At 39.9% G+C, this 20,222-nt stretch overlaps 1 protein-coding gene across 2 annotated transcripts in view; it reads left to right on the forward strand.

Annotated features, from left to right (window-relative positions):
- ERBB4 (erb-b2 receptor tyrosine kinase 4) overlaps nt 1-20,222 on the forward strand; it is a 553,629-nt gene that overhangs the window by 467,523 nt on the left and 65,884 nt on the right. For both annotated transcript variants that reach the window (XM_015634896.1, XM_015634897.1), the window contains exon 20: nt 683-868. In XM_015634896.1, coding sequence (XP_015490382.1) covers nt 683-868 — 186 coding nt within the window. The remainder of the gene's footprint in view (nt 1-682; nt 869-20,222) is intronic.

Below are 20,222 nucleotides of genomic sequence, written 5' to 3' on the forward strand. Positions count from 1 at the left end.
CTAGCATGGTAGTTGTAAACTTCTTATAGTCTGGAAAAGGGAAATAAAGCCTTTTCTGAGTGAAAAGTTAAAGTGTGGGAAAAAAACCAAAATGAACTCATCCAAGATCTGATGGAAGAGGTCATGGAAGAATCTCAGTGAGCTAAGAGGCTCAGATTTACAAAGCAAACTTGGGGTAAATGACTTCATTATCTGCAGCCTCTCATATTGGGAAGATTAACCCCCAATATGCAAATGAGCCAAATTTATAAAAGTGTGAAAACATATGGCCCATCATCCATTTTTTTGGGGTGTAGCCCCTGGGGGAGCTTCATCTGCCCTAAATGTACCTGAAGGCTTTTCAATAAGTATACCCACTTTTTATTCCCTTAATTTTATTTGGCCTCTGTTTTTAGGTAGTCCCAAAAAGAAGACCAAGGAGACTTGAAGTGTGTCACACCTATGTCTTTGTGCCTGCAACAGGACAGGGAATTCAGGGCAGTGCAGGATTTTAGATTTGTGCAGACTCTTTGTTTTTTTGGACTCAGAACATCACATTCCATCAGACTGGAGGCTCCCTAGGAACACCTAGCAATGGATAGACAGGAATTCACGGTGCTCAGGGGACCCTGATCCCCTTTAGTCACTCCTGGGCATCTTTGAGCATGCTGGGGTAACGTTTGCATCACTTTTATCATTCCAGGAAGCTCTCATCATGGCCAGCATGGACCACCCACACCTGGTGAGACTCCTGGGCGTCTGCTTGAGCCCCACCATCCAGCTGGTCACTCAGCTGATGCCTCACGGCTGCCTCCTGGATTATGTCCATGAACACAAGGATAATATTGGCTCCCAGCTCCTGCTGAACTGGTGTGTGCAAATAGCTAAGGTATGTGCTTCATGTTGGGGGTTTTTTAATCATTTCTTATCGTTTTCATAACTAACTTTTAAATGTGACTTTTCTTTTTTTCTTTGTTTATGTTGGGCTTTTTTCAGGCCTGGTTTTGTTTCCAAGAATGTTGGGTGGTTCTTGAAATGCACATTATTTTGGCTGCTTACAGTGTTATAGATGACTTGTCAATATGTGAACCAGAGTGTTTTTCTTGACTGCCTTTCCAAATCAGTGTTAATGAGGGGTGGAGTTCATTACCTTATGAAGGAAGGAGCCCTCATGTGAAATCTGGGGCTGGACACAGGGTGGGTTTTCAGGCTCTTCTGTTGTTCACTGTTAATATATATGTTAATATATATATATTGGTTTTCAGCCCTTCTGGATCTGCATTGCCAGATTATGTCATCAGTTGTCTGCCCTCACACTGCCAGGAAGATAAAAATGTCACTTCATAAAAATGTTCTCCATGTCACTCCCCAGGTGCTGACCCTGCTATGTTTGGGTCACAAAATACCCTTGACACAACGTTTTACAGCTGGCTTTAGGTATGTTTAGGTATTCAGTGTTGTACTAAGAAGAAGTACTCAGTACTAAGAAAATAGTTTGCAAAGAATAGCAAGATCCTGCAGTGTAGAAGGCCATAAGTTACCCACTTTAAAGGTGCTTTTGAACTAGGGTTATTCATGATGATGTTACAAGTGTCAATCTGGAGCCTGCTTTTTGCATTGAGTTACTTGGAAGTTGTTTAAATTTTTGGATTATTTTGGTGAAAATGTTTGTGATAAACATGCCACAGACTACTATCTCACATTAAATCTGCAGCCTTAAGCGAATTTCCTACAACACCTATTGCAAAATCTTAATTCAAGCTGTAATGTTAATCTTTTACTACTGAAGAAAAAAAACCTGTGGATTCAGCAACTGTTTTGCTGGTTTATTTAGGGCTGATACCAGACCAGGGAAGGTGGGAGAGAAAATCCATATTCCTGTTTGAGTCCTTTCTCTCAGCACAGCCTCCTCCCCATCTGTTCCTCACTCTTTTGATTTGATAGTGGCTGTTATGATTTGGTGCCAAACATTTACAGAGTGGCATCAGTGCAGGGGTAATCCTCCATAATTTTCACTTTGTGTGTGCCTATGGCACCTTGGACCAGTGACAGCCATGTGAGACCTGAGGTGGTAACCAAGCAGTGAGATCATACATCTAATATCAACTGATCCAGTGTCAGGAACAGAAAGGGAGTTCCTTTGTAGTAAAAGGTGACCCAAATTTGAGAGAGTTTAGTGAAGTTTAACTAGTTTGAATTGAATAAATTTAATTTAAATTTAATTAAATTAAAATTTAAGTAAATTGATGTTCTTCCAAATCACAATAATCACGTCAAGTAGGGTTAGGGGGGGTACACAAAAAATTGTTTCAGCTATGGTAAGAGGAAAAAAAGACTGATCCCCAGAGGAACGAGTGCAGAAGGCAGCAAGAGGCACAAATTCCCATTCTCTGCAGGGAAGGGGGGTGTGTGTGTCCCACATTCCTGTATTCTCTGTGCCTGTGTTTCAGGTGCTGCCATATGGCTTGAGAGTGTCTCTCCACGTGTTGCTTTTCCAGGCTGTGGGGAATGATTGGTTGTGTCTTTCTGAGAGGTACCACAAGCATGATTAGCAGAGCAGTAAGAGGCAAAAATTATCAGTGACTTCTCAGTCCTGTTCTCTGCTCCCTGAAGCAGCTCCTGGTATCTTTTGCTAAATGCACTGTTCTACCTTCACCTTCCCTGTTTTTATGGAGAGGATTTTCCCCAACCAGAAGAGGACTGAAGCCACTGGAAATGCCTCAGATCTGAAGTTCAGGCTGATTTTTACGAATTGTTTAAAATCAAGTTGCTGCTGCAACACAGTCCCTCCCTAACTGCACTTTTCTCCATCTGCCAGTGTGCAGACACTTATTTATGGAAGTCACTGCTTCAGAGTTCACTTGTTCTGCCAGGCTGTTCATTTCCATATGTCCCTACTTCTGTACAACTAGATACAAAACTGGTTAGCCACTATGCCTGGTTGCCAACCCACATATGGCTCTGGAGATAGCTTCTGAAGGTTGATGACAGGGCAGTTATAAAGTATTATCTACTGCCAATTAGAAAAAGCTTGGGTGCTTTTTCTCTTTGCTTACACAGATTGTGTTGAATTTATTCTGGTGCTACATCATTGTAGGGTAATTGTGTTCTCTTTCCAGAAGCTTTAGCTTCTTATTTTATGGATGAAAGCTATAAAAATAGAGTAGCCCCCAAGCATTCTGCATAAAACATGGTTGTTAGACAGCAGCTGTGTCTAAGGGGGCTTTTCCCTTCTGCTTTGCAGATGAACAAGGCTTCTCCTGGTGTCTCACTTCGATGGGGACTGTCTAGCTTGGAAATGAATGTTAAACCTTTTAGCTCTGAAATCAGCACAGCAGTTTTATGTGGAGTTTGCTGTCCGGTAAAGCAGTGAACTGTGCTCATAATATATAAAGATATTTTGTAGTGGGAGCAAGAGTGTCCACCTTGGTGACCTCAGGGTATGGAAGGAGGGAGTAACACTTCATGAACACCCATAGTGTTGGCTGCTTGAGAAGTGGATTGAAACTCAAATTGTGTATGGATGGCACAAGGCTGGAAGTGAATTCTCAGCAGGTGAATCACATCCTTCTCAGCCAGGGTGTGACAGGTACACCTAAGTCAGGAATACTCCACAAGCAAACAGAAAAGAGTTCTGTGTGCATTGACATTTCTATGTGTTTGATCCAGTTTCTCTCAGCAAGGGCAGCCCCAACACATCCACACACATGACTTGGAGGTGTGAGGGTGGGGACATTCTTAGGGAAATGCCTTCAAGAGGGGAATACACAGCTGGAGGGTTTCAGTCAGGAAAGGTTGCTTACCCTCTGCCACTGGGTGAGGTTATCTAAGGGACCTGTGTTTGAGGCTGTATCCTCTCTCTGTTGCACTAGTGGAAAATGAGCTGGAATTCTGTTGGAATTATGATAGTGGGCCTTTGTGCTGTGCTAAACTCTCTGTCTCTCTCAGGGGTTTACAGAAATGCAGTTTTGCTTCTGCAACATTGCATACAACACATGCTAACTTAAACATAGACCTGGGCACTCCCATCTCCTCTTTTACTGTTTTGTTTTTCTGTTACAATTACAGTTTCTTTCTGCTGCTGTTGATTTGCATTACATCTGCACTCATTTTGCTGAGCAGTGTTCAAGGGCAGAGGAACTTTTCCTGCCCCAAAGAAGTCAAGGCAGAGGAAAAGTCAGGAGGCAAACTTCCTAACATGGGGCAGCTTGCCTGTGATCACCTTGCCTGTGGAGGGGCAGCTCAACTCTCCTGGGTCTCAGCTGGGGCCCCACACTCTGCTCTGCCCTGTATCCCCTAGGGGCTGCCAGACCTGTTTTTTTGTGTTCTGAACTGTAATAGTTCTTTTCTAGCCCCTCAGAATACTAACGAGGTAAAGCAGAAGTAGGTGGTTACAATGGAATGATGTGGAAGGAAAATCAAGTACTTCAGGGGATTACTTTTTATACCTTTTCAATATAAAATAATTCTTAAATTACCTTAACTAAATCCCTGCACAGCATTGGTTATCCAGGTATGCAGGAAAACAATGTTTGAAAACACTCTAGGAAGGAAAAAGAGAGAGGAACTTGGGGATCAAATTTTAACGAAGCAGATGCACGTCTCCAAGTGTGCTGAGTGCTCTTGCAGCACACTTGGAGCCATTGCTGTCTCTGAGGATTCCCTTCCACAGGTACAGTGCTGCAGCTGGAAGCCTCCAGGAGCCACCAAACCAAAGGCAAAGCCTCCTTGCTGCTCCTTTCTGCTGCCTCATTACCTCTCCTGTTGAGCTGGTGTGGGTACCAGGGCTCTGTGCCCTCCTGCAGCCCTCTTGGCCAAGGAGGGCTTGTCTCTTCTGTGCCAGGCTTTTTGGGAAGGTGTATTTATTACTGCAACTCTCAGCTGGGTATAAACTCACAGGCTACATGAAGTTCAAAGGATCTGTGTTGATTTTTGAAGCTGATCCAGAAGCATCCTAAATCCAGTGGGTTTGGGCCTGCAGTCCTCATGTCTGCAGAGAGGGAGGCTCTGAGCAGGGAGGGCTGGGGGCAAGCGAGGTTGCTCTGTGAGTTGAGGAGTCTTTCTTCTCCATCAAGACTTGATGGATTAGGAACAACTTGTGAGAGACAGCTTTTGTTACTCTGCTACAGATGGGAGGAGGCAGAAGCTCTGAGAAATGAGAGGATAACAGGGGGTAACTGGACAGGTTGGGAAAAGGTGGAGGACAGTGTCTGTGGTTCAAGGTCTTTCATTAAAGAAGCCTACCCTATAGATCAGTGGCTGTTCCACCCTGGAGTGAGCAAAGGAGCTTAATGACAGTCATCCATCAGCTGTCCACATTTTAAGCTTCAAGATGTCTCTGTTCCCAGAGCTCCTTGCCATGACAAGGCTAATTGTGTAATTATGCTGCCCTTCCAGCCCCTCCTGATGTGCTGACCCTGGCCAGGACCAGGGCCAAGGGCTGTGATAATTATCACTGCAAGCAGGTCCATTAGCATAAATGTAGTTTGCTAATGGGGCTGCTCCATGAGGAAGTGCAGTGTACAGAAGAGTAGGATCTAAACCAAGGCCTATGAAATTAAAACCATATTGAAGCAAGGCTTTAATTTTGTAGAGAAGCAAAATCAAAATACATGGGCAAAAGTGTCTTCTTCCTCTCTTGAATCCCTCTACAATTTCCTTTTCCTATTCCTATTTGTCATGACTATTTTTCTCACTCAGCTGGAAAGCTTGGATATTCACAGATGGAAAGGAAGGATCCTTTTCTGGTGTCGTTGGAGAACTCTCACTCCCAGGAAATATTATGCCATCAGTCTCAGAGAGGCATTACCCAACCTTGCCCATACCCAAGGACTTTTGGTACCCTTCTGGATGGCTCCCAAAGCTCCTACAAACTTGAGAAGCCCTTGCAGCAAACTTTGAGTGGATCTTGCAGAGTTCTTCATCCCAGCTTTTAATTTCTAAGTAGTAGAAGAGTTCAGATTTCTTTCTTGCTTCAATGAACTGGTGTGTCTTGTGAGATGGTGAGGAAGTTTATTTTGATCCTCTCAGATATTATTATTTTTTTTCCATGCCAGGTATGTTTTTCTGCATAACTATGTACCCATTTTTAGAGAATTCCACACAGTTTCCTTCCCCATTGCTCATCAGTCATTTCTTCTGGAGTATTGAGCCAGTTTAGCAACTTTTCTACCAAACCCAGTACTCCACCAAGGTTTCCTGGGGAAAGTATTAAAAGGAAGGCTGTTGTGGAACCGATTTTCTGAGTCTGAGAGAGTTTTTGAGCCTGTCAGTGTCCGATCTGTTCCCAAGGGAAAGTCTCTTGAGAATATTTTCTCCCAAGGACTAATTTTGTAAGTAACTTACAGTTCTCAAAACAGCTGTGCTGTGTTTCTCTTGTTCCACCTAGAGAGGTGTTGTTCCCTTTACCAATCATGTTAAAACTGCATCGAAACAGGTATAAATACATATTATATATATATATATTATATATATATTATATATAATATTTATTTTATATATATATTTATATATTTTATATGTATATATATCAAAGGAGCTGAAAAGTTCTGAAATAAACCCTTCTGATGATCCTCTTGTTGCCTGTTGAATTGAATCCACAGTCCTTATTTCATGTCCAATGGTGTCAGGCTTTGGGAGATACACAAACCTCACTGGGCTCATGCACAGCAGCCAACTTTATTGAGCCTCTCCCTCTGATATAGATCAGAATGCACATGTGGTTAATTCCCATTGGCCAAACCAGTTGCCACCTGGCCACCCAGCCAATAGCAGCCCTGATCTGTGGCGCTCGCCTGCTCTCCAAGGGGCCTCACTGGTTGAGTTACATAAGCAAGGTAATTATGTAATCAACCACATGTCAGTTATAAAGTTGGGGTTGTTTATAGCTGTGAGGCCTCCAGGCCAGCTGTAAAATTAATCATCTTAAATGCTGACCAAGTTCTTCTCATTTCCCTTTCTCCTTTCATCTCAGGTGGACCGTCCACTCGCTAAATTCCCAGCCTTTCTTTTGCTGAAATTTTCTTCTGCTTTCCTTACTTCTGTCTTTCCCCTGCTTTCACAGTGCCTTGTGTCAGCACCTGTTTCTTGCTTTGTCTCCAGTGTCACCATTTCTCCTTCACTCTCATTCCCTGGCTGCTTGGCTCCCTTTCAGTGCTCCACGCTCTGAAGGAGCACAGGAGCATCGTGTCTGCCACCCATCAGAGTTCGTATGCTGCCCTGGCTCACTCCAGGGTTTGGAAAGCACTCAGTTCCTTCATTTCTCTCATCATCATAAATAATAAAGCACTGGGTTTTGAGGGTTTTATACTGGGGGATGGGACAGGTTTCTAGCAGGTTATAATCCTAATTTCTCCAGTTTTCATCTGACTCATGGGTTATCTAGGTTCCCTCTGCCCTTCTCTCTAAAAATCCAGTGTTCCCAAAAGCATGGCTCATGATTGTTAGGGGATGAAAAAAAAACAAAGCAGAATTGCAGTCATTTACAAATCACATCAGCCCTTGTGGAGGCACAGAAAGGAGCGATTTATTGCACAGAGACAGACAATTTATTGTTTCGTTAAATGAAAGGTGCACTTAGCCCTGACATTTATGGGGTTTCTGATATTAGAGACCTGACAGCCCCGGGCTACAGAAGCTCTGGAGGCTTTGCCTTGATGCCCCAGCGTTCTCATCAAGCACTCTGAGCTGCATTTGGGGACATGGAACACACTCAACATTGCATTTTCCCTAGGAGTCACCAACAGACTGGCTTGGGAAAGCATTATTGAAAACCACTCTTAAATCAAATTCAAGATATTACAGGAGCCCCTACGAGGGTCTGTCAGGATTTCCATTATAAGCACATATTTTTCAGGTTTATAACTCAACCATAAAATTCTGCAGGACTGTGACTTGGCATAAAATGTCTCAGCCCAAAGCTTTTATTATTATTCCAGAAATATATGTATTTGGCTATTTTTTTAAGTTGCAGAACTTCAGAAACAAAAGCTGGATTATTCTCTCTGTATAGCCATAAATTAAAGTGCATTTTTCCCTAGTATGTACCTTTCTCTCAACATTGTATTTTATATTTTATAACAAGACTTATGCTGCTTGGATAAGTAAAAAAACAAGAGACAACGAACACACACACACACACAAACACATATATATTATATATGCATTATTATTATTAATATTATTTAAATTATTGTAAATATAATTATAATATCATATATATCTTATTATATACAATAGGTATCAATGTATAATAATAGAATATGTATTATTTTATATATCTATAGCCCATGGGCCAGAATAAAATCCTTGCTACTTCTGTTTTTATTTACAATCTGTGCTGGCAGAGGGGATCATATTCCACACTCCTGCAACACATTCATATCTTCTTATTAGAGGGGAAATAAAACTGGGTTATGTGTCCCATGGAAAATACCAAGCATTAGAAGAACACATTACCCTGAACTGAAACAGTTCTGAGCAGTTCTGAGTTTTCCAAATTAAGATTTTTTTCAGGAGCCTTGAAAAGTCTTTGGTTTTGTATGACCTTTTTTTTTAAATTGATGCTTAAAAATGTTTTGAAAGAAAAAAATACAGCTGTCTTTCAGAAGCATTTTTGAGCAGTTTTTTTTTCCAAAATGCTATTTTGTCAGGTTGTTGCATATGCATAAACCAGGTCAGTTTTCGAGAAGGGAACCTTAATTTGCACATTTTAGGGCTCATTTCCTAGCCTTTGAACAACATTTTTCTTTCCACAAGGCATAAATGTTATTTATATACACAAGACAAACAGAGAATTTGGTGTTTCTGAACTGAAGGGTGACTCTTTCTGCAATGACTTTGTTTTGGTTTTTTGGGTTTTTTGCTTGGGTTTTTTTCACATTTTTGGACTTAAATACAAACTTTGTAGTCTCACATAGAGGTAAGTATAAGTCTGAAATACACCAGACAGGTCACTTTTGATGTAGACAAGGCGTGTTGTCATCACTATATAAACTTTTAACTTTATCTCCTTTGGATAGCAGCAAAGAGCATCCACTTCTATCCAAAAAAAGAAGTCAAATTGTAAAAGCTGCTGTGGTTTGGGGGTATGTGAAGTTCATAACAAGAGAGTTTAAATGTTTGTGTTTAGTCAAGCTAAATGCAGTCTTATATTCTGTGTGTTAGCTACAGCTTTAGCATGGTTAAATACCCTAGAGGAAAACAAGTGTGTAAGGTAAAAACCAGCAGTGGCATGAGAATGAATGAGTCTTATCTGGCTACAAATAAATTTAGAGTGGAGATTAGAAGAAGGTTATTAGCCACTGTAAGTGGTAAGGTGCTCAAAGCCAGTAAAAAAATAATGCAAGATAATTAATGACTTTTAAGATGGAGCTTGGTAAGTTTATGAGGCAGGTGTGGACTGAATGGCACTTTCAAGGGACACAATTTGATGACACAGTTGCTTTTAGTTCCCTGTTTTAAAGCTGAGTAGTGACAGGACAAGAACAAACAATGAAAGAATGTGTACCCACACATTGCTCAGAGACAGCCCAGGTCTGGAATTTGGAGCTTCAGGAGATAGAGATCAAGCTGTGGTTTGCACTTTGGATTGTTTCTTGTTTTTCTGTTTCTTACTTTCTCACCTTACTCCTTCTTAATTCAAATTAAATCAGATTCTCATTCCGTTAGCTGAACTGAATAATGCATCAGTCAGTTTTCATTGAAATCAGCCAGGCTATTCATGCAATGATGATGCTCTTCTTGTGAGTAAACACATCAGAATCAATCTTGTGTGTTCAGCAGGCTTCACCCTAAGAAAGAAAATGAAGCTTTCACTTCATCTCTCTTTTCCCCTTGCCTTTGCCTAGGGCTTGCTATCAGTAATTCATAAGTATGTGTACAGTAGGTGGAAAAAAAAAAAAACACATAATGGAATTATTTAATGAAAACTTTATTACATTTAAACTTAAGGGTTTTAATTTGTGTTGGAGACTAATGACTCAAAACACTATGCAAAACTGACAGTTCAGAGAAAAGATAAAATAACAGTGTCTCCAATTTTGGCTACATTTAAAAAACACTTCATTATAGTTCAGAGCTCGCCCACCTGGACAATATTTTAGTGAAGAGGGAATTTATTCTATGTTTTCTTAGTCTTTCCCTATCTATCTTGCCTTCCAGCTCTCATTGTTCCTGGTGAGATATTCAGACATACACATCTTTTTGGATTACCAGTATTCACAGGATAATGTCTCATTTTGTCTATCACCATTGTTGTATCCCTCCCATTAGTTATGAATTCTTTTCTACTCTGCTTCGTACAAGTACAGCTTGTTACCTCCTTCTCTGTAATCTTTCCAATTTTGCTTTTACTTGACTTTCTTTCCCATACACTGTTCTGTCTTTCTGAGACTAAAATCTTAATAATGGTGTTACTCTCTATACAGCTCTGTATCTTGAAATATAAGACTAAGACTAATAATAAACCTTTTTACATCTCATTTTAAAACCATGAATGTCAGAAAGAAAGGAAGCTTAATCATAGAAATGATAGGAAAGCTTTGTTTTGACAGCTCTATATTGGGACTGTGTTGTGGGCTTTTTTTTTTGCTTTGCCTCCCAACTGGGATAAGCGTAGATTTAATTTGTGGTGTTTTATTTTGTTCACAGAAAATTATGAAGCTGTTTGGGCTTGGTTTAGAACTGTGCTTCCTCAAGGACCATGGCAGAGCTAAGTGGTGGCCAGCCAGGAATTGCACAAAACACAATTATTTCAGGGTTAATTTGCAGAAAACAATAATAAATAAAAGATCTGTAGAGTGAGAAGGCTTTTGGCCCTTTCCCTGTGCAGTCTAACACCATGCACGTTTTCTGTGCTGTCTCCACACAAGTTAGGAAGGCTCCCTCTGTAGGGCAGAATCATGTCCAAGATTTGGGGTGTTTTTAAGTAAGTTGTGTTTTAGCCCAATTCTCCTGGTGATTTGTGCTTTTGTAAAAATCTCCAGGGTTGTTTGCATATTGTTTGACCTTCCTTGGGGCAGGTTTCAGCTTGACTGCCAGTCTTTACTTTGGCTGTGTCATGAATGAGATTAAAAAAACCTGATGAAAAACACATGAGGAGTCTCCATTTGATCAGAACTTTAACATTTGAATAGAGAACAAGAATATACTTTCCAAAAGAAGCTGCAAAAATGCCCTTGGCATATTTCATCTCGAAGTACACTCAAGCAAGTTAGGTTTAAATACATCCATAATTTTTAATTTATTCCCTGGAAGGTGTACTATGGAATGTCAGGTGGATCATATGATAACATATCTGCTTCTGACAGAATATATAATAAAATAAAATTAAAAAGCTTTTGAATATACTGCTTCTTAGTGCCTGTTTCATTGCCACACAGACTGGGAGATGCTTTCAAAAAAGAAATAGGATGTGTCAGTTTTCTTGAAGTAGTAGATGCTTTTAATGCTTGATAAGATTGTAAAATTTTATGCAAAAGAAACTGATACTACTGATACTATGTATTTTATTATGATATGATGTCACATACAGAATGATTACAGGATGTCACGTGTCATAACAATATAAAATAACTTACAGTTCCTTGAGGAAAGGGAGGGAAATTTTAAGAGAAAAGTTAAAAGCCCTTTTTTTAGTGCATGCACATGCATGGTTTTGTATTGGCAGCAAAATATTAGGGCCCTTGGTGTTTTGCCCAGCAAAAAAAAAATACAAAAAAATATACATGGCATTCTTGAATTTATTTCCTTGGTAAGGAACAATGTTGTGATGAGTGTATCTCGACTGGGAATGCACAAAAGGAGAAGCAGAAAAGCAGATGCATTGCAGGGAATATTGCAGGAGTGCCCAGGGTCGGTCTCCTGCTCATGCAGTGCAGGATTGCTGTGAGAGCAGGTGGGAAGTAGCTTTTAGCTAAAGAGTGAAGCTTGTGAAGTCACCTGGCACTTTCACTAGAGGTAACCTCGGAGGGTTTTTCATTTCACAGTCAGTTTGTGTGCAAGACCTGTCAGGAGCTGCCTTCTGCTTCCCCATCATATCCATGACTTGATGGCTTTTCTCTCCATCTGGGCTGCACACAGGGAGAGGAGACACAATTTTTAATCTTGAGTTTTTGCCCCAGAACAAATTAAGGTGAAGAAAAGATCACTTACATTTTAAAGGAGTAGGCAGCAAAATGCCACTACGATTCCTATGCTCAAACCTCCCTTGGTCTGCCGTGCCTCCTTCAGTGGCTCCTGCACCCAGTGTTAGTTCAGAAGGCAGTGATTCAAAAGGGACTCTGTCTTTATGGTAAAAGGCAGGACACAAGGTTAGAAAGGGCTGTATTTTAAATGAGGTTTAGACACACGAGTTGAACTCTTTTCAGCACATGGCCTTGCACCCTTAATGGAATAAAGCATTTGGAGGATGTAGTGAAAAGCACTGTACACGTACCAAGTGTTACTGCTCAGCTGCTTCTAATTGAATTTCATAAGATTATGTATTCCAGACCTGTCATGGGTTTGTTTATTTGTGTCAGCCTGAAATGCAGGAGTCAGATTCCAATTTCCAGACACAGCATTCACCTTGGTTTCCTGAGAGTGTGCAAATTGGCATCTCCTGGTAGATTCAGCTGTATGTTACAGGGTGGGCGTGTGAGTTCCCTTTTAGGTAAACTTTTTAGATGGAGGTGGTTTATGTTAACCAGTTCTGTTGTGCACTCACAGGGGTTCTGGCAAGCAGGAGCAGGGTTTTTTATCAAATCAGAGCTGGCAGGTGGCAAGTCTTGAGATGTGACAAGGCCTGTCTCAATACATGTGGAATATGCATAAAATTCAGGATGAAATCTTGGTGTTGAATACACCATGTAGCTGGATTTCTCAAATTACATGGGCATGCTTTTATTTCCACCTCAACCACTTAAAAAAAGAAATTCATTATCTCTCTGTTCACATCAGGAGAAACATAACTTGGCAAAGTCAAAAGTGTTTGAGCCAGTTAAAATAGTCACAAATACCATGAGTAAGAATGATTAGGAACACAGATATGTGTCTGTGGGCTTGCACTGGGTAATAAAAATCTTTGGTTTTCCAGATTCAGCTGACATGAGACACCAAATCATTTCTGACCCATAGTTGGTTTATGAAGCCAAAACTTATCAGAAATGGATAGCAGAGACTTACAAGTAGTCTTCTTTTTATAATTGATAACATAAGCTTTCACTTCCTTGAAGAGAGACAGCTAATGGGTATTTTGAGCCCAGCAGCAACTGGAGGTTGTTAAAAACAGCAGGTATTTTAACCTCAGCAGATCTGTAACACACTACTTTTTCTGACGTTTCTAATACTCACTACAGGCTCAATAACAGAAAAAAAACAACTCTGTAGGTGTCTCCTGTACAGTTTCTAAAACAGAATCCCTGGCTTATTGCCAAGTACCTCCTGTGATTCCTTAGGAAGAAAGCAAAAAAAAAACCACCAAACAAAAACAAGTGAAAACCCAGAGGAAAGCCAGCCCTTCATGTGGAGCATCAGCAATCTCCAGAAGAGTCACACTTTTTGCTAAGCCATATAATGAGTCAGGTAATTCTGCCTCAAGGGTGCTAATGTACTTGGGTACCATATGGAGCTGGATGGCACTTCATTCTAATTAGCAGTCAGAGGAAAACTTCCTCTGAATGTTTGCATACCAAAAGCTTTTCCCATTCCTGCAAGCAGATTTTCCTACAATCTTTTGAAAGTGTCTGGGCTTCAGCATGGTGATCTAATAGTAGGACTGGAACATAAGAGCCCAGGTAAATGTTATGTAATTGAATATGTCTCTGTATTCTGATGTCTGCCTGCAGAGTACATTCCTTTTTTCATCCATCACCTTGTTGATACTCATTTACCTTGGCATTTAGAAAGGCTTCTTCTCAGATAACATCACAATTAAAGAATGAGTTCTGAAATCGAACTAGCCTTAGTGGAAACTGGTAAAAGGCATGTAAAACCATTTCATTTATTAGGACACCATGCCATTTACAAGGAAAACTAAAGATGGCTTTCCAAAGCTGCCATGTCTCATTAAGTTCAGCGTGGTTCAGACTGCAGTCTCTTGGCTTGTATTGTCACAGAAGCTTGAGCTGAAATTACAGCCCATAATACTCATCCCCACAGGGACTAATTTATGTTTTCTGCAGTAACAAGCTGCATTAATATTGCCCAAATGTGTCATTATTGGCCATTGGTGTGTGTATGTGATGCTAGTGTGTGAGTGACACTTCTATCACAGAGTTGTTGGAATATCAACAAAGTTTTAGTGCCTAAATAGCTCAGATTTTTGTGAAAACCTCAGCCTGGAGTAAGATAAAATGTGGTGCTCTCAAATGTTGCCCTATTGTCTTGGTGCAACCAGTTATTTCAGTGCTCAGTTTTATTTCAATCAGACTTTGGTAGGAAAACCATGACTGCAAGTGGGAGTGTCATTTTTTTTCATGGTTTTAGATCAGTTTAAGCTGAAGTCACAACTGCTCACCTCACAGATCCTGTGAAAGGCCTTACAGCTAGAGAGAGATGTGTGATCTCTGTACCTCCAGGGATGGTTTTATTCATAAACCTTTTACTCATTGCCCATGAAGGAATGAATAGTTTAGAAAACACAATGTTTGCCAATTGCTAGTTTGCTTTAAAAACAAAAACAAAAACAAAAAAAAAATTAAAAATATTTAAATAGGAGACTCAGCACTGATGAAAGTCTTGTTTTGAGGAGGAATAGTGACCTTGAGAGGTCCTTCTGACATTTCTGTGTCTGCTCACAGCTCTTCACAGAGAACATGTGGGCTGCTATAAGTGTCTCTGTTGTCTAATTTCTGTATTCCAAGCCCAAGCAATGTCCAGTAATAACAAAAATAACATTCTGTAGATGATTTTTCTGAGTGTTAGGTCTCTGTTGATTGTGACTTGTGACAGGCATTACCCTCTACTTCTATTATAAATGAGTCATTTGAGATGAAGTAAAGAAGGGTAAGAAAGTGGAGTTCCAGGCTGAGTAATTCTGTCTGCTTAGTAAAGGGCAAGCAAATTCTTCTGTGAGGAGCACCATTAGAAATAAAAATTAGAAATTTCCTGTTCATGGAGATTATCAGAACATTATCAGAACTAGAAAATAAAGTTCTCCTGAACTTTCATGTCTTACACTGGCCCTGCATACTGAGCTACTGAACTACTGACACTGCTTTACCTTTGTCTGACAGCAGCCACGTGCAGAGCGCAAATCTCAAAGTGAAAATTAGGAAAGTGAGGAGTCTCCATTTGATCAGCAAGTGTGAGGTGAGGAACACTGAAAAAATTGTAAAGGGCTGAATATACAGGGTTTCAAAGGAAATGGGATTTGCTTGGTGGCAGTTTGAATTCCAAGGACCAGCTCATAATACCTCTATTCATACACTTGCAGCATCTCCTAACCAGGCTGTTAGTGGTTTTGCCCCAATGGCAAATAGGGGTGCAATTTCTAGAATTCTTTAGCAATTTTGCAGTTGTTCAGCCTTTGCAGAACACAGTGCCAGCTCTCCCAAGCTGTTTCTCTCCTGTTCCAGGTGCCTCCTCCATTCACTGTGCAAGCTCTCAAGGAGAGACAGAACACAGAGAGAGCAACCTCCCCATCTGTACTTGTGGGACTGTGGCTGCAGATCCCTCCTACACCGGGCACAAAGGCAGAATAGCACTGGAAAAGGTGGATAAAGAGTCCTTGAGCAATGCAAAGAGCCAGTTAAGTACAGGTCAGAAGCCATTCCAGATGTACTTGAACAGATAATGGCCACAAACAGATTTTTTTTCTGAATCCTAGCTAATAACTAATGGGATCTCTGAGACAGAAAAGCCAGTCCATTGCAGTGGAGCATCAGTCAATTCTCTGCTGTCTCAATTGTCTTTTGCCCATACTTGATAAAAAACATGTGTGCACATTTATTTCAGCTTTAGAAAGAAAAATGCACAATTCCTTTTTTTTCCATGCATTTGCCTGCCTTCTCCCAGAGGTATTTTAAGAGCTCAAGCCACAAGTACCTGGGGAGTCAGAGGAGCATTTTTCACCTTCCAGAGGCTCATGTGCTGCTGGCCAGTGACCCCAGCTGGAAGGTGGCACTTTGGGAGGAGCTAAAGCAATGAGATATTTGGACACTGAGACAATTTTGAATTGCAGCCAGGATTAGGAATTATTCTGAGCAAAGAATTCAATGTCTAACCTATTGTATTCTTAATTAGGGGCTTTTCTCCCCAGCTTTGTGAAGAAAAATAAGCAAATTCTGTGCAGCTGTCATGTTTTCATCGGCACTGTGATGCTGCAACCTCCAGGTGCAGAGAAAGCCTGGAGCTCCTCTTTACTCCAGGCAATTCTCTTGGGTGTAAGGGTTTGGAATGCATGTTCCTGGGGCTTTGCTGCTGGAAAATTTGCTGGAATATTCATCCAGTGCTGGGCAGTGTATAAATGTCAGATGGTAGATGTTTTCCACCCTATGGCACTGAAGACTATTGCACTGCTAATATTTCAAAAGTGGTGGCTGCTTTTGGTTTTTCTTGACTGTTTAGGCAGTGAGGGGTCTCTATAAGGTAGCAAACCTTAAATCATCCTCTTCCATCTGCTTTTTCAGCCAGTTGAGTAATGGCTGCTGCAGACAGCTCCACAAAATAGCTATTTCCCATTTAATCTTATTCACCCCGTCCTTGTAAACATATCTGAACAGAGGGAAGAATCTTTCCTGTCATTTGCATTTATTTTGTGAGTTTTAATTTACTTTCTGCTGGCATTCAGGCCACCGGAACAGTGTTATGTTTCTTGTTCTATTTTCTGTCATATAAAAATAAATGTCAGGATAATCATTTGAATAATCTTTTTTTTTTTTTTTTTTTTCCTTGAAAGGCTAGGTACTTTCCTTTCTCTAGTCTCCTGTGTGTCTTCTTTCTGTTTAATGTAACCTTTCATAGATTAAAAAGGCAATGGTGTTAATAGAATTGCATAATTGTCAGGAGATAATGTTCTCACAGTGAAATATTGCTATTGAGGCTTAGCTAAGGCATTTAGAGCAAACAAGCATGCAGAAACAAAACAAAGATGTTTATTTTCCAAGTGACACATCTTTGCCATCACTGGTGTCTAAATCCTCAGATTTTTCATTCAGCCTCTGCAGGACTGGGACTCCAACTTTCCCAGGACTGCACTTCCTACGAGTAGGTCTGGTGGCTCCCATCCTCGGTCATGACCAGAGAGGAGCAGAAATTTCAGAATTCAGACCCAGATTCTGCCTCCCCTGAGATCCAAGCACATTTAGGAGCTTGGTTATAGTGGTCACCTTGTCTCTTAATTCCATACCAGTTCATTCTGTGCCAATGCAATTCCACAGTGGGGGAAAAAGGTAAAATATGGACAAGTGGACTCCCACATCATCACTACAAAAAACCTCCTTTCTACAAGGTTAGATTTAAAAGGTGTTTGGGGCAGAGAGCAGTCACTCCAGCTTAGTTTCTGAAGTGCAGAGTGTTAGTGGATGATGGAAGCGAATTGTACAGTATTTATGAATATATTTTGTTAATGGATATTGGTAGCGAGAGTGGAGAGGTCGGTTTGGAACTGAGCAGAGGATGAAGGCATGGAGCAGTGTGGTCTGTGAGGAGAGGAAGCACAAGAAGTTAAAGGCTGTACATTTGTGGAAAGCCAAGGCCCAGCATGATCCTTTCAGCAATAAGAATAAGCCAGGTATTGTCTCTAAAAATGCTTTTCAAAGCACTCCTAGATTTCTCTTTTCTGCATCAAAGTATGCTGAGTTGAGAAGCAATTCAATGCCACTGTTTTATAAAAAATGCCACTATCTAAGCAACGATTTAACATCTAAAACTTTATAATTTATATAAAGATATCCTCAATATTGCAGAAATATTAATCTCAGAATCTGCAAAAGCCTGAGAAAAACCGCTTCAGTTTCCTGGTGGCAGTTTCACGAGCGAAACCACGAAATGAACCTTGAAGTCGTTAATGGGCGTCTTTTGTCGTTCCTCCCGCGCTGGTGTCTGCGACACCGCGCACAAACCACACGAAGAAACTCTGGAAATCCATCTCAAATGCAGCTTTCCAGCTGGATGTGTGTCTCATAGAACAGATGATGCCAAGTGCAAGGGTTGTCCCTCCACCTTCTATTAGGGGGATGTTGAATTTCAGGCAAAGCCAAACAATAATAATGGAAGGTTGCGTGAAGGTTAATGTTGTTTAGGCAGATGGTGAATTGCGGATTCAACCTGTTGTCACAATAATGAATGTGGTTGAAAAGATGTTCATGTGGCAAACAGGAGAAAAATGAAGCAGAATATGCACATGCTTGCACACACAGCATTGTTGCCTGCCACTCATATCCAAACCTGTAGACATATGTACATTTTTAGGGATTTTGTATTGACCCTTTGCCACAAATCAATATGAAAAGTAGGACTACAGATTCTAAAGCATGCACTGTTAATAGTGATACCATAATTTTGCCTGACAGCAATGACAGAAGGATTTGATCTGAGTCAGGTGAAATTTTATATCCCTATTAAATGTAATTTTCCCCCTTTCTTTACCACATCCATTTTTTACCTTTTTCTCTTTTTACAGCTTCATAGCAAAGTAGCCCACAAAATAAGTGTTTTACAGGGGCCTGGAGTGCCCAGCCAAGTGGTTCTCCAGTGCTTTGAAACTCTGTGGTTCCTTCTCCTCAGGAGCCCTGCTGGAACATGGAGCAGCTTATTGATGGAGCTGTATCTCCCCATTCAGTCAGGTATTTAGCTAAAACAGTATAGACCCAAAGCTTTGTGTTTTATTGTAAATCCCTTTGAAAATAGGTGAGCAAATCCCCTCTAGTCGCAGAAAAATCCATTGGAGTCAAAGCATCTGCAGGGATTTGTTCAAGCTAAATAAAAATAATAAGGGAGGTCAGCTGTAGCAATAGTATTAAGTCATTTTCCAAAGGACACCGCTTTCCTAAAGGATTCCTGGCCAGCCATACTTGATAAGAAGCCATCCAAATTATCTGAGTTTGCTGCTAACACCTGGTTCAGGACCCTTGTATACAAGAATAACATTAATGGGCAGGGAGAAGCCCACTGCTTCTGAATTGATTCTGTACCTGGAATCAAAAGGAGATTTAGGATTCTTGCAGGCTGTATCAGTTGCACATGTCCCTGTAATACTTCTATTTTTCTGTAACTTTTACTCAGAATAAAAGACTCAGGGACATCATTACTGAAAGTTTAGGACTCATGGAGAAAATTGCCTTTGTATTTTTACAAACCCACCAATCCCTAGCTGAAGAAAAATGTGTTTGCTGTAGAAAGAGGCAAAGAAGAGATACAGAGGGAGCTAAAACTCTTAATATAGCCTTTGCAAGGATTGCAAATTTATCAGGCTAGGTTATGTGTCTACTGCAGAGGTAATTCTCCATTTGGACTTTTAACAGGTTTTAATCTTTTCTTACTATTTCTGCAGTAATTCAGTGTAAAAATTAAAAATACTTTTGCCCTTCTTCCAAAAGCCATTAAAAAGCTTTACTTTTTCCACCTTCCTTCTGCCCGTGAGGAGTTGTCATTTTCCATCAATTCCATTTTCTCCAAACTGTGTATTCAGCTCTTTTTAAATATTCATTTTCCCATTATATTTTTAACCTCACTGTGATCGTCTTTTGCCTAATTACTTACCTGATTGGTTTCAGCTACATCCTGAGGGGGAATGCCAGGCTAAAACCAGCAGTGTCACTAGCTAATGTCTGGAAATTGGGAAGCTAGACATAGTTAACAGGGAGCCATCAGGCTCCTTTGGAGAATGACAGTCACCAGAATCAGTGGAGGCTGGAAAATGGGGGTGTTGTTTACTATTATTATTTTTTTATTATTATTTTATTTTATTTTATATTTTATTTTAATTTAATTTCTATTTTATTTTAATTTAATTTCATTTAATTTCTATTTCATTTTATTTTATTTTGGTTTATATTTTATTTTATTTTAATTTAATTTAATTTTATTTAATTTCTCTTTTATTTTATTTTTAATTTTATTTTTAATTTTATTTTATTTTTATTTTATTTTTTTTATTTTATTTTAATTTAATTTAATTTAATTTCTCTTTTATTTTATTTTATTTTTTATTTTATATTTTATTTTATTTTAATTTAATTTATTTTAATTTAATTTAATTTAATTTCTTTTTTATTTTATTTTGGTTTAGATTTTATTTTATTTTATTTTATTTTATTTTA

Source organism: Parus major, chromosome 7 (genome assembly GCF_001522545.3).
Source record: "Parus major isolate Abel chromosome 7, Parus_major1.1, whole genome shotgun sequence".
In the NCBI taxonomy this organism is placed as follows: domain Eukaryota; kingdom Metazoa; phylum Chordata; class Aves; order Passeriformes; family Paridae; genus Parus; species Parus major.